Raw genomic sequence first — 15,428 nt, 5'->3', positions numbered from 1 at the left:
GGTCGTTTATGCGTATCGGTTTATTGATTCCTTTTCCGGTCAATGAGACTCAGCCAGCTTCGACCTCATCGTGGAGTTAGTGTTGCGAGGTCTTCTCGGATACGTCTGGCCAGATCTGATATGGTCATCCAATCCTCTTCGCCGTCTTCTTCTCCAAAACAGTGGCCTGTTTATCAGATCACTGTTGCCGGCGTCTTCTGACTCCGACCGGCAACGTCCCGGCTGCTACGTCAACAATGGTTTCCTGGCTCCGACGTGGTTCGGAGGTCGCAGCATCGAGCTTCGCTCACGGCGCGCAGCCGGCGAGTGCAGGAGAAAGACTACGACGTTTACCTATAAGAAATTTGCGTGTAATTTTCTTTTATTTTAAAGATGGTTCTGTAAGAGTTGGCTGATTTTAATTTCCCAAAAAAAACATGCACACATGTCTCTGCCTCTCTAGTTATGCCGTAATAAGTACTTACAACGACAAGTATTTAGGAACGGCGGCATGGGCGGGCCCAGCACTATTCAAGGGTATCACTAAGATTTGGAAAAAATCAATTATATGACTATATGTATGTAACAAAGATTTTGGTTAGAAACTCAAGCGTATTCAAGCATTAGCTAAAAAAAATGCACCGTCCATCTCTCCCACCTCCTCCGATTTGGCACAATGGCACTGGCACAAGTAGGAATTTCAATTCCTGAAAACCAAATCATCTACTCGATACTCGTAACCTCATAGGACCTCGATTGATGTCTGCACCTAATGCCTTCTCGCTTTCTTTTAAATCTATAGAAGGACATGTCCCTAAATTCAAAAACTTAACGACTGCTCCTCATCCGCTCTACTCCTCACACGCACTATGCTGTGCACGATAGTTTAACGACTAGACGATCACTCGATCTGGCGAATTTTCAAAACAATTATGAATACCCAATGTCAAAATCCTGGGTCCGCACCTGAACGGAGGGAGTACTCAGTATGCATGAGACGGATAAAGATATCACGGTTTTGGAAGCTATGAGGAATATATCCGTGCTGTCGATGTGCATGGGGTCCGTCGTCGATCTGGGGGAAAGCATGCATGCACATGCATGTACGTACCGATGTACGCTGTACGCAGCTGTGCGGAGTAGCTAGCCTGCTGCTTTGGTCTAGAGAATGTGCAATGTGGCCGTTGCAAACAGGACCAGAGACCAGCCAAGCTCCCCAGTTTGCTAGGTGTGCATGCAGTACGGCCGGAGCAGAGCAGTTATGTGAGTTGGTTACTTGGTTAGTACTTTATTACGTATTCGGCTGGGGAAAACGGCCTCATGGGGCTCCCCAGGAGACGAGCAGTTTGGTCTGACGATCGCCGATGACGTTCTGTTTGGACAGAGAACTGCCGGCACAGCATAAAGTACGTACGTGCACACGCGTAACCGTATATACTCTTCCCGTGTACTCGTAAAACTTGTTGACGTCCGTCAAGAAAGCAGAGGTTCAGATCAAAATATCGGCCGATGGTTGCAACCAATATAACGCATGCAATGAATCGGCCGTTTTGAAAAATATGGTTGCATGCCCTTGCGCCTTTGCTGGAAAGGGGACCAAGCGGTGTCCCTCCCAGCAGAGAAAACGTAGTGGTGTGCAATCAAAATCCCCGTATGTGCCCCCTCCAAATCCAGGACTCTGGAACGGAGAAAAGAGGTCGCCGGGCGGCCGAGAGAAGCATGCACATGCGCGTGCTTTCATTCGCCGGTTCCTGAGGGAGAAGTGGGCCCGTTCGTGCGGGCAGGAAATTCTCCAGCCAACGGGCCCCGCTGGGCCGGGCCTGCCTTAATAAATGACGCGGAATGCCAACGAGGAGCTGGATGGAACAGAGGGATTCGGATGGCATCACTGAATTCCAACTCCAAGCACCACTATTTTGAATGCCTGCACTATCAATCTGGAATCTGTACCCACATTTTGTGTGCAGAACAGGTAAGCATATCCGGCGCCAATTTTTACACGACTGTGTGTTTTAGTAGCATGATGCATAATTGCATATCCACGAAAAGTTTGAATTTTGTCTCACCACTATTTGTATGGAAAAAATACGGTAACATTTTGAATTCCGTGGACATCGACCCGGGAAAATAAAATGTTTTCCAGTCTCTGCCTCCGCGCGTTCAAACAGCGTGTTAGGGGATGAGTGCGTGCATGGGACTCTGTTGTTCGAAAGAGAAAGGTTTGATTATTTGCAGGTTAAACAGAGGGTCCACGTGCACACACAACTACGTTACGGACACCACAATTACAGTCTTCGGAACCCAAAAGGAAGAAAAAAATGTGAAGTACCCAAAAAGGGAGAAAATACCAACATACCCCTGCGCTGTGCTAATTTAGTTGGTTGCCGTTAACTATTAGAGTTAATTTAACTGCTCACGAATGGTCCAGCATTCCCAGATAGGAAAGGAGCCCACCTCACCCCACATGCCATAAGCAATTTTTAGCAACTATGCGCACAGACACACCAACCTCACAAAAAAGATCTTGCTAGCTGCCTAGCTGTACATGTGCATCTTGAAATTATCATGGTCTTCTTTTTTTGCTCTGTTTTTTCACTCTTTTCTTCCTTAGTAGCTTCCTCCTCTTCATCGTGCGTGAAATATTAGCTACGGTAGCTGGCTTGTAACAGCTGTTCCTTGAACCGACCCTGGGTATCTACCTGCTGCTACTTCTGAAACTGGGCCAGCCTGTTGTCACCGAGCCTTGATTTGTAGGCAGCCTTCTTGTACTCGCTCCATGTGAACTCCGTGTACAGGCTCTGCTCGCCCTCCCCCAGCAGCTGTGGCAATGGTGCAATCCTCTGTGTCAAAGGTGGCCCTCCAAAGTAGATCAAGGAAACCCTAGACTTTAGGCTGTTGGCCACCACCCTATGCTTCACGCTCTTGAACCTCCCATTGGTCAGCACCTGTACACATCCAAAAAATCACGCTGTAAATCAATAGTGTAAGGATATATCCAACCAAGTCCGCAACACTGTTTGTGCGCCGTAATATGCCTGTGCATGGTGATGTTTTTTTTGGGTGATGTAATTAGATGCCATGCAACCATAAACACGATCTTCATGTGCCTAAAAATATATGCTCTAGATTGTTCGTGCGTCGAAGCCGAATATGCGGTTGTTTTGGCGGCAGTTATTGGGCCCGGGGAGTGGTGGTTGTTATCCACGAAAGACGAAACCCCATGTTTCTGTTTGCCTGCCGTGGCAATCGTTTCAGCACGAAGATTTTTTTTTTGTTACTCGGTTTAATTAAAGAGAAAGTTGAGGGTGATGAGATGGGGAGCAAATGGTCATTTTGTAAGTGGTGACGTGAACGGAACGCTAGTCTGAATTCACGGGCCGGCATCTGCGTGATCTCACTCCCCAGCTGACTTTTTACACAAATCTACACTAACTCGAGTCCTAACTGAACCCACGTCATATTTTAGTAGCAGCACTCCATGACGCAGTCCAATGCAATCAGTCGTAGAAAACAAATAAAAATTGAGAAAAAGAACATGTGTGCTACGAAGAGGAAGAAGAAGAAAAAAAGGAAAGTTAGCGCGTGCATCTGAAAAGGAGTCACGTGTCAGAGCCACGAACAGAAAAACACACACACACAGACATACCTGCAACGAATCGCCAACGTTGACGAAGAGCGCGTCGCGGTCGGAAGGCACGGAGACCCACTGGCCGCCGTCCTGGAGCGCGATCTGCAGGCCGGAGGTGCCGTTGGAGCGGAGCACGGAGACGAGCTGCGGGTCGGTGTGCTCGCCGAACCCCGTGGCGCTGCAGCCGAGCCCCTGCAGCGCGGCGCAGGGCGGGTAGTGGTTCACCCGGAACACCTGGTCGCTCCCTGCCGCGGTCACCATCTTGCTCAGCGCGTCGAGCGGCGCAATGCCCAGCCCTTCCGCCATGGCCTCCATCACCCGGACGGCCACCTTCCGCACGGCCCCGATGTACTCGTTCAGCGCGCGCCTGAAGGCGGAGCCGGACGGGACGGCGCCGGAGAGCGAGGCGGAGTCGTCGACGGCCAGGAGCAGGTACTCGAGCCACCCCATGTCGCCATTGAGCCCGATGCGCTTGCTGCCGTAGCCGAACGGGTACGCCGGGCCGGACCGGTCCTTGTCGGCCTGCGGCTGCGAGAAGAACGTCACGGCTTCTGACTCGAGCCGGTCCATGGCGTCCGTGGCCACGCCGTGGTTGACGAGCTTGAAGAACCCGAACCGCTCGCACGCGTCCGCGATGGCACGCGGCGCGCCCGGGCTGCAGAGGTCGATGACAGGCATGCCCGAGAAGTAGTCCCCCGGGTCCGGGGACCTCAGGAGCGGGATGTGATCGGCCGCGGGCGGGCTGGCGAGAACCACCATGGCTCGCGCCTGTCCTGTGCTGCGCTAACAAATATGGTATGTGTGATCGAGAGAGAGGAAGAAACAGGGGCCGGCACGGCAAGCGGGCGGGCGAAACAGAGGAGGAGATGTGTGTGCGCGCTGCCTGCGTTGCGTTTGTAGGAGTACACTAGTGCAAGTGCATGTGGGGGAGCCCGTGGGGCATATATATAGAGCGGGGCGGCAGGGAGGGCCCCTGCCGATCGAGAGCGGCGGGCGGTGGGGCCTCGTCCACGGGGCAGGCAGACGGCCAACTGACAGTCGGGGGAGGAGTACTTAATCGGGTATTGGTTCGCTGCTCTGGTTCTGCTCTGCTTGCTCGGCTCGATGGATGGGGGAGGGAATGCCCCGCTCATCTCGCGACCTCCTCTCTTTTCTCGCTTGGGTGTCTATGGTGGCTACGGAGCCAGGCACATCGTGGAGGGGCCGCGACGTGTCCCAAGGCGATCCACCGCCTGTGCACGGCTCACTGATCATCAGGGGATCGCATACATACGGTTTTAACAATATCTCACGAGAAAAGAAAAAAAAAAGCTAGTAGCACGTGCTTCTCTAATCTCCGGGGTCGCAACTGGGCTGCATTCAGGAATGTTTGGTTTGCTAGTCCTAAGAAATATGATGGAGCCTGATCTAAAGACGCGATTTCTCGCCTCAACTTGCTAGTACTGCTAACTGCCATGCATGGCATCGCGATCTCGTTTGACTATTCTTCCCGGCCAGCTGATTACGCGTACCGATTCACTCCGGCTGTCGCTGGTAGTTATGATAGTTCACTCCATTTGGCAAATGACATCTGAGACGATCGGCGATATGGAGCTACTGAGACGTGCAGCAGGGGACTAGCCAGGCTTCACACAATACGTGTTCGAGCAGATCACACCCCTACTTGACGCTAGCTTCACACGGCACGCGTTAGTTAGCCCAGGTTCATGCATGCGTCGTTTGGTCCCTAGCTTCCCCCATTGGATAAACGGTGGAGTAAATCCGTACGTGGGCGAGGCAAGCAAAGCAACACTAGAAAAAACCGATGATTCGCGGATAATGTTCTGCTACTCGATCACCATCTCGCAATCTTCAGCTTTGTGCTCACCTAGTCTAGCCTAGGGGCGTGGCATTGGGAACTGGGAAGCAGTGTGCTGACTCGCCGAGGGACGATCGACCGAGAACAAGGCATTGCCAGCCAATAATAGATGGCCAATCACGGGGTGATGCAATGTAATGTACGGAGGGCAACATCCAGGCAGGCTCGTGACGACCTACTAGCTCTCGAGCACCAGTAGTCTCGCATATTCCGCTCGTTCCCGCGGCGCATCGAAAGCACAGACGGTGAGTGAGCGGCGCCGCGCCCCCGACATTGCGTACACTTGCACGACGGAGTGTTTGCTTCGATCGCATAAACAAGTCGACACCTAGTCAATGCATCGTGCTAAGCTTTCCCATGCTTCAATTCAGGACAACTTTTTAAAACCAAAAATGTTGTGGTACTATGGTGCCAGACATACATAAAATAATCGTGGCGTGTTCTCTCTTTTCTGCAGCTGTTAAGTTCTCTTTCGCTACGTCTGCAGGCTATCTCCATTATTGTAATCCAATGCACACCTGCCACGAATATGCATGTCTAGTGCACGCACATGTAGTCCTAAACTGCCTTCATTAGAGATTCCGACGGTACATATCGAGGAAAACTGTCCTGACGTGGAGTTATTGACCATATTTTCCATCTCTAAAATGCCTAGATCTACCTGACTACATGAGCAACCCAGAAGGCGTAAACTCCTGTGTGTGTAGATATGGAGTAGGAGTACTCCTGACGTGGAGTTATTGGGGTTTGTGTCATGTGACTCAACAATCCACCGGTGTGACCACGCAGTTGCTTTGTGTGCGATTTCAATTATGAACTCTCTAAAAATTCGGCAGAACGTGCATCCAACATCTCGCTCGGGATCCGAGGAAAGCTGTCCGGGTTATCTTGCCTTCGGCGCAGAGGAAATCGCGGTGTGTACGCTGGACTATTTGGTTCCAGAGTGTAATAAAAGAGACGGGACGGATCATCGGGCCGTGGACACCAGACAGGGAATGTCTGGTTCTTTGGTCAAGCGCGTGGCCGGCCGTGCTGGCCGGCACACTTCTCCAGGAGGCAGTTGACTAAAACTATACTGGTATAAACCCTACGATGATTCCCTCGTATTGAAGCCTGACGAACTTTGAGGGGCTGTTTGGTTCATGACCTGATGCTTCCCTGAGAGCTGCATGTACCTGTTTGGTTGCCGTCCTGAAGAGGTGCCTGACTCAGGCGGGCTAGTGAGGCTCAGGCCTCCAAAAGCATGGCCGCTCCTAGCCTGGGGCTTAATTGAATTGTTTAATTTAAAAAGCATAGCACGCGTAGGAACGAGAGGTGGGTTTGCTTGGTCAGGCTCAGGCATGAACCAAACAGTCTATACTTCAACTAGCCTGAGTAGACAAAAGTCATCTATATTTCAGGCTAGCTTAGCTTCAGGCACTCAAATTTCTCAGGTACAGTGTCCAGGACACGAACCAAACAACCCCTCAAACCACAAGACATACTCCACGACTGGTATTACTTTGCTAAGTTTCCAAAACCAGCTGACTGTTCGATTTAATTACTCCTGTTCAGGGAAGAAAAGAGCCTGTGTGCATCTCGTGCTTCTTTTGAAGACTGCGTGCTGCGCCACTAAAATGGAGTGCCATTATGCCACCCAAGTCCAGCTTTCAGTGGCAATGAACTGACAAGCATGACGTTGTGAGTACCAACTTAGGCTTTTGCGTAAGCTGATTGCTCGAGCAACTGAAACCCGATAGTGCCGCCATGACGTGCATGGCCAGTGTGGCGATATAATGAAAGGTCGAACGCACCAAGCGCTCCAATGGACGGCTAGCAAGTAAAGCTGCCTTCAAAATTTTGAAGCCAAGCCCCCGTATGCACGTCCAAATCATCCAACGGAGCAGTGCGATATGGTCGGGTTTGAAAAACCTGTCATTCGCCGGCCGAAGGAACAAAAAGAATGAAAGCGAGGATGGATTGACCAGCTTGTTGACGGACGTCCAATAAACCTGCCAGCTGGCATGCTAAGCAATCTAAGTACACCATTCTGTTAGTTTAACTGGCACAAATACTCCTTTATATTCTCAAAGGTTGGCGTATTTTTTTTTGGTTAAGATAAGTTTGTGACCAAGAAAATTTTCACTCATTGCATTAAGTGGACTAGTTGGCATGGTTAGATCATGGACTTTCAGTAAGCAACTTGAGAGTGAGAAATTTGATGTTCCCAGGGGCTCCCCAAGGAAGCTCCTATCCCTTGACACGTCAGCTCTGTCTCTCTCCCACACATCTTCTTCCTCCCATCGGCACTCCTCCCCCTGCTGCCCCTCGCATCCCCTCACCGGCGGCCAACACCACCGACGTCGCCTGCGTTGCTCCGCCTCCCCTTCTTGCCCCACTGATGCCCGAGGCCAAGCCACGCCTCCCCTCTCGCCGCACCACCACGCCGCCTGCCGCCAACTGCGTCGGGGTCTTGGGGATGGGGGGGGGGGGAGTCTGGCCATGGCACTTCCACAGGGAAACGAAGAATGAAATTTGGAAGAGAAAAGAACATGACCCACTAACAAGTGGGTCCCATCTGTCGGTGTAATAGCAAAATAAAATATGGGTTGGGATTTAGGGGCTACCGTTGAAGCTCGAGATAAAATAGGGGCCAAATAATTTAGGGAGAAGCCCATAAACAACAAGTAGGGGCCACCGATGAAGATGCTCAAAAAGGTCTTGCGTGTAGGAAGAGAGGTACTTAGGAATCTCCCAATGCATAATCTCTTGGCCCAATATATAGATGTTAAGAGACCATCTTGCAAATGCATTATCTTTTAGTGTTGTATGTAAAGTAATACTTTATTAATGGCTTTGTGAGATATATATAATGTCTTTGTATTAGCTTACGTAAAGAGATAGTCACTAGCATAAGAGACAGACCCGTCATTAATTACATGCCACATAGGCAATGTTATTGTTGTTGTCGAACAACACTTAGTATATGGAGTACAAATGCTTGATGGTATAATGCGGAAAGAAGGGCCTATACAATGGCCTTATGGTGAAGATCGTCGTATACGTGGACAAAGTTGACATGTCAATGTTTTTTAGTAGGTCCAATCGACCTTGCGGGTACGATTGAGTCCTATGTTAGGAGAGATTTCTAGGTGGTTCTTAGCCAAGTGCTCGGACCAAATGGGTCTTTCCGAGTGACTTACCGCGAGAGATCCTTCGAGGCCTCCTCGAACTTTGACTAAACAGGTATTTCCAAGTAGCGAGGTTATGATAACCTTGTGACTCTAACCTGATCCATCTACTTCGAGTTTGGACCGAACGAGTCTTTCCTAAACCTCGAAACTATAACTTCTAAGGTGCGTACTTCCTCGAGCATGTTCCGAACAAAGTCGGCCTGAAACCTCGAGAGCAGGCCCCTTAGGAAGTCTAGTGCTCTCCCCTTGAGATTATTTAGAGGGGTGAATGAGTACATTCCACCCATGGGGGTGCTTATAGACTAAGTGTACATAAAGATGAAAAAAAGGAATCTTTGTCCATGACTTAATGGTGCACCAAGTGGAAAGAGAGGGTTGTTCAGAGTCCACCATATACCATATACATTATTCCTCCATTTATGTGTCATTCTGCTTGTAGCTCCTTGGTCTTCTTTCTTTTATTTTATTTAGAGTAAATCACAAAACCACAATTTTTGGAGCAGTAGTGTCGTCGAACCACAGTTAATTGAAAACCGTTCGCAGAACCAAACTTTTTTGAGTCAAGTCGTATCAGTCAGCCCGAAATTTCTTACAAGTGGGGCCCACCCGTCGGATGCCACGTTGGCCCCTACCTAACCTGACCCGTTAGATCACGCGACTAAACCCCCGACCCATTTTCCACTCCTGCAAGTTTTCGGGGCCGACATGGCGTCCGACAGGTGGGTCCCACATGTAAGTATTAAAGTAAAACCGCCTACACATTCGGTTTCAGGCTAACTGAGACAACTTGACTAAAAAAGTGTGGTTTTGTGAATGTTTCTTTTGTTAACTGTGGTTCAGCGACACGACTGCACCAAAAACTGTGGTTTTGTGAAATTTACTTTTTTATTTAGGTCCTTACACAAATTTGACCATGGTACGATGGTTTGACTTATTGACTTTTTTTATCGATGTCATGCAGGTTTGATCGTGCCCCGTTGGCATATTGACTTGAGTAAAAAGATGTCGACTTGGTCTTTACCACAAAGGATTTTGGGCCCGACCCATATAAAAGTTTACTAATATAGGCAAAATGCCAACATGGAGGATTAAGAGTACTTACAGTTACATGTGTCTATTTGGTTAAGAATATAAAGCTTATAAAAGAAAAAAAAAGTCTTAGTTTTTGACTCGTGCTAGGGTCTCCCCGGCCGCTGCTATCTGGTCCCTACATGGAGTAGTTTCGTCAGTGAATATAAAAAGACCCCTGCAAAAAATTAAGTCACTCCTATTATGAGAAGTTTGTTCTTTGACGCTCTGTTCTTCAGTGCATTTCGCAGTCTTGCAGCGTAGTCGGTGTGGACTTACGCGCACGTACCTTCAGGCACGCTGCGTCGTCCTTTTAGCTAGCTTACAGTACAAGTACTTGTCCTTATCCATGTTGCTACGCTGCAAATACGCGGAGCTTTAGCAAAAGTGGCACAAGATGAGCTCTGTTCTCTGAACTTGTGCTACACACAGACACACTGCTAGTGTTTGATTGGATTTCAAAAAACCGCGGATGGCCGAAGATAACACGTTAGTACATTTTTAATGACCTTGTGTTTTGCGGAAGGAGTTACTAGAGAAAGCTAATCTTGTCTATTTATGCTTTACAGAAAGTAAGTGAGTACAGAACATGGCAACTACTAATGTGCTTGTGTCTAGCTAGGATATGAACGACTTGCGTGATTAAGCTACCAGGACCGATCTGTACCCTAGCTAGGCAAGTGAGTACTATCGGTTTTGTCTTTATGGTAAAAGTATGTACGGTGGTGTGATCTCTCTCACGAGTCCGTCCGGACTCACGAGACGCCGATGATCGATGCTTATGGAGTTTACTACTCCTGAAAGGCTGAGGCATAGCCACCTAACCTACGTAGGATTACACATTTAGGATCTCGGCGCATGCACTAACATGGTGATGTCCAGAGGGAGTTTAATCCACGGACGACGTCTCGAGCATGATCGATCCTAGCCATCATGAATATTTACACCGACTAGCCAACAAGCCGATTATCTGGAGACAGGTGACGCGCACATCCCCTAACCATATCGTCCAACAGTTATAGGTTTGTTGAGTCCGTGGGAGCTAGCTGTGGGGAAACTGTTTACGGACCGTTAAAATTAAAATTGTTACGGGAACTGTCAGGTTCTAGCTAACGATCCGGCCGCCCGGCCGGCGGTGTGTTGTGCGTGTGCACGGAGAGGCATGCAACATGCTCATCAAGTGGTTAAGTTGATCGATTATGCAAGAAACATGATGCGTCGTCTAAAGTGAGAAGTTCGTATTGTCTAGCAAGGTGCCCGGCCGGCCCATAGGTTGGTCCCAACCTCATCGATCCCTGCAGGTTGGCTGGTTCCAAAAGAACGGAGTTCTTATCTGCAACAGGAGTAGATCGAAATATTTCATTCCCACCACTTGAAACAGTGGGAGCTTGCTGTCTGAAATCTGAACGACACGGCAAACAGGGACTATGAATCTGGCTGCAAAACAGTGCCGAAAGCACACAACAAAAAGCTGGATTTATAGGTCATTGAAACTTCTCGGAGGTAGTAGTATATTAATTCCACTTCCTCACGCTTCATCCTGATTTGGCATCCCGGGAACGGGCCTATGAATCTATGATCTATCGCCGTCTTGCACGACCTGAAAGCACTGGCTAGAGGTGACGCACTGGATGACTTTAATTAGGTGTAGCTAAATGGTTTGATATGCGGGGAACTAGATTCATGGTCGGACATGGGGCACATTTCAATCTCCAATCAAAACCATAGCTAGCTAAGCTGTTCTGTTTGTAAAAGGTGTATACTGGACTATGGCCAGCTTGTGCGGTGCGGAGAAACAGGTGGTTATTCAGCAAATCCGCCTGGGAGAGAAAGAGATCATACACGATCTACCTGATGGCTTCCAAGATGAATTAGTGCGTTTCGCATGCACACGTTCCGCCGTGCTATTTGAAAAAGTCGCCAGCAGAAACAGTGCTTCTGATTCCAGTTTAGACACGTGAGATTTGTGCAAGCGACAGTTGGAAAATTAATTTAACCGACATGCTACCACGTACGTTCTCTCATGAGAGGTACAGGTACAGTACCCCAGTGTAATCTCAGGGTACATTTTTTTTTGCCGAGAATCTCATCTCATAACTTGCACTAAAACATCGACGGGTATTTAAGAACGGAGGAAGTATATACTTTAGAGTGGCCGATCTTTCCGGGCTCTGTGGCTCTGTCGTCAAGTAACTCTGTCCTTTCCGAAGGTTTGCTCTCATTAGTGCTCGGTTCAGTGGCTTTGATTCGAGCTAGATTTGTTATTCCTCCTTCGATGGAGAGGGCTAGTGTTCATTGGTTCAGACGTACAGGTAAATGCAACTTTCTCCACTTATCATTGTATCCCCGTGTCTTGTCAAAAAGCGGGCGTCAACTCGTTGTCACTAGCTTCCTTTTATTTCCAGGAATCATTTTGGTCGTGCTTATTGGCGATCAACCGGTTTCAAAGCTATAAGTTCGACGGTGATTCCAAAGTCATTCGGCCATCGCATCATATCATCCATCTGCATTACGCCCCGGCCTGCTAGCATCAATAATTTGCCGTCTTATCCATCGATCTGCAATCGCCCCGGCCGCGTGCTCAAACAATGGGTTATCTGGACACTGTCAGGCTTTCACGCTCACAGTAACAAGTGGTCAAGGTTTAAAGGAATCCCGGCCGAAGATCTTAGCGATGGCGATCCATGTTTTTTACGTGCTTGCTTGTTGACATCTGGTTGGACGCGATAATTGTACCCATTGTGAGCCTTCGGGACTCTGCTCTTCTGCTGCTACATATAGTAGTAGTGACTGAACTTATCTGAACAGAGGATACGCCAAAACTTTACCACTTTCATTTCTTGCATGATGTGATCTCTGGAGACCCGTACGAGCGGCGAACACTTGCAACCGTAGCCGTGCCCATCGTCAGACCACAGATTATTGCTGCGACACTACAAGGTACGGACACCATGTCTCCGAAATGCAGGATGCATGCGTGCATCTTCAGTAGCAAAGCAGAAACCAATTTCGTATGGGAATCATCATACGTGCTGCCAATTTTGATTTTTAAGAACCCGAAAACAAAATGAAGGCGAGGATATTTTACGGTACCACTTTTCGCGATGGTTAAAATTACAGCATGTCGCATCGATCTTTCGAAGTTCTTGCTATTTAGGACAGTACTAGCTTTCAGATCTTCGAGTTCCTCTTCGAAAATCTCGAATGCGCAGGCAGGCAGGAGCATGGCGTGTGGACTTTACCCACGTGGAAAAATCTAGAGGAATTTCGATAAGAGCAATGACCACACAGGACTAGTGCGTCGACGTGAAAGCACTGGTCATTGTTCAGAAGCTGGGCCGTACCACGGTCCACGGGACTCATCAAGTTGGCAGGCAAAGTAGCGAACGCTCCAAATGATCCGGTGACAGATAAGCCACCCAGCATCTGTTGCTCGGGCCGACGACGTACGGCCGATCGAATCGGGTTCCTGCGCGCAAGGCTGCACAGACTGCAAGCGTGACCACGTATCATGAGAACATCGTGGTAATTAAAAAGGCCGCACCGGGTTTGTGCACAACATGGGGTGTCTCGACAGCCGCTGCCGCTGCCGTTGGCGATAGACCTTGAACAGTTGTGTGGCAGGAGAAGAAAAAGATGGAGGGGAGCCTCCCGACGGACCGACCGGCGCACGCCGACAAGGCCACCCTCGCGAGGAAAGCACGTACGAGAAAGAAACGCACGCACTCTCTCTCGTTCTCATCGCTTCCGTTGAGGTGACTGGCGTTGTCTGTCCGACGGGACACCATTGTTTGTCGTCTCGTGCGGTTAGTTAGCACTGTGAAGCGCCGGAATGGGATGATGGGCGACACGACGACGAGCTTAAAGAGCAAGCCGCGGCAAACGTGGTCGCCGTTGTCCCGTCGCGTATCAACACGCGCGCCATCGCACTACGGATGTCTGCAGCTCTTTCCGCAAAGCTGGTGTTCCACCCTGCTTTGGCCCTGTCTTGTCGTCTTCTTTGTCGTCTTCCTGACCTGTTAGGCCTAACACGATGGTTGATAAGACTGTCTTATATTAGATATTTCACGTCAATTAAAAAAGACAACAAAACATGTTGTACAATGGGTTATCTCTTAATGTTCTATTTTGCAATTAATATTTAGATGAATAAAATTAACTAAATAAATGTTAAGAAAATGTGAAATCTAGTACAATGGTAAATTTGTCTTATCTTTGCCTTACCATTCTTGTAAAGAGATCATCTCTTAATTAAGAGAAGGCTTGTGCATTTTTTTCGTTTTTTCTCTTCCACATCAGATTTTATCCTACGTGTCATCGCTAAGATAAAGCTAACGTCAGGCCATTGTGCATGCCCTTTGGATCGCGCGAGGTAGTGGTACATGGGCCTGCTGAACAGGCTCTGTGGCCTAATGAGAAGAAAGAATTTGTCCGAAGTTCTAATGGGCCTTCGCCACGAATAAGATAAGGATTTATCCGTGGTTCTAATGGATCGAGATGAAGGGATTATATTCATAGCCCAACTGGCCCAGAATATATAGCCTGACTGGCCCAAAATAGCACGGACGGTTTTGAAGGAAGTAGCGTTTTCATAGTAGGGAAAAAAAAGGTGCGTGAAATATGCCGGGTCGAGATGAAAACGGGCGTATGGCCCGACTGGTCCAAACGGGCATACGTTACGCAGAAGTATTTTCGAGAGGGGGGAAAACGTAGTCTTCGTGTTCTATCGGAAATTCCAACGGTTCTGAACAAATCTTTTGGGCCAGTCTCGTGAAGACTGGTACGATGTCAGACAACAGGAAACTGCTGGAGTATGACGCGGGCAGAAAACAAACAAACTTGTGAAGACGGATTTTGAATTTCTGTACCCAGCAGGCAGTCACGTTGAATTTCTGTACCCAGCAGGCAGTCACGTTGAATTTCTGTCGAGCTGCGTAGTATCACGCGGGCAGAAAACAAACAAACTTCTATAGCGTTCTGATTTGGACACATGAGACTGCCAATTCTGGATGGTAATTTTGGTTCAAACAAATCAACAGTGCTTATCAAACAGGTGAAAACAAATCAACAGTGCATATAAAGAATATTTAATAAATAATATTATTCAAACATATTGCTACTCTCTTATACAGGCAAAAGAGAGATAGGCGCTACAAGACACTCCCAATGAATAAGCAATCACTGCTAGCATAGCAACCGCTAAATCGAACGAAAGAAACAGACGCAACTCGCCGCAATCCAAACAGCAGGATTCCATCTCTCAATCTAACAGGCCTCTCCAGGTCGATCCGCAAAACAACGGAAGCACGCCTCAGTCTCAGTGAGCGAGGAAGGCGAGGAGCGAGACGAGCGCGGCCACGGCCCACGCGCCCGGGGCGACGGCGCCCGCCGCCGCGCCGTGCACCGCCGGGGCCGGTGCCGGGGCGAGCCCAGGGGCGAGGCTGCCCAGGGCGAACTCCTCCTCCCGGTCCACGACCCGCACGGCCACCGCCGACGCGACGACAGCGAGCATCACCGCCGCGAGGAGCGCGACAGCCTTGGACGAGACGGCGGCCATGGAGACGAGACGGGATGGGGATTGGGATCGCAGAGAAGAGAAGCAGAGCAAGAAGTGCTCGGCAAGAAGCTTCTCGTCGGCTTCTCAAGCTCTGCGCTCCGGAAACTGGTGTGTGGGTTAGAGAGATCGATGTTGTGTGAGGAGAACCGGAGGCGATGCGGGGAT

General features: G+C 49.1%; 2 protein-coding genes across 2 annotated transcripts; both read right to left on the bottom strand.

Annotated features, from left to right (window-relative positions):
• Positions 1 to 2,181: 2,181 nt before the first annotated feature.
• Positions 2,182 to 4,745, bottom strand: LOC100845998 (gibberellin 2-beta-dioxygenase). Its single transcript, XM_003569797.4, has 2 exons — positions 3,626 to 4,745; positions 2,182 to 2,924 (listed from the first exon to the last, which is right to left on the bottom strand). Exons 1-2 carry the CDS (start codon positions 4,364 to 4,366, stop codon positions 2,685 to 2,687), a joined length of 981 nt encoding a protein of 326 aa, XP_003569845.1. The 5' UTR covers positions 4,367 to 4,745; the 3' UTR covers positions 2,182 to 2,684.
• Positions 4,746 to 14,770: 10,025 nt separating this feature from the next.
• Positions 14,771 to 15,428, bottom strand: LOC104582868. The gene has a single exon (XM_010234043.3). The coding sequence runs from the start codon at positions 15,261 to 15,263 to the stop codon at positions 15,024 to 15,026; it is 240 nt and encodes a 79-aa protein (XP_010232345.1). The 5' UTR covers positions 15,264 to 15,428; the 3' UTR covers positions 14,771 to 15,023.

This window comes from Brachypodium distachyon, chromosome 2, assembly GCF_000005505.3.
Source record: "Brachypodium distachyon strain Bd21 chromosome 2, Brachypodium_distachyon_v3.0, whole genome shotgun sequence".
NCBI classification, from domain to species: domain Eukaryota; kingdom Viridiplantae; phylum Streptophyta; class Magnoliopsida; order Poales; family Poaceae; genus Brachypodium; species Brachypodium distachyon.
Note: the sequence above shows the minus strand (reverse complement) of the source record. Positions and strands in the feature narration are given on the sequence as shown.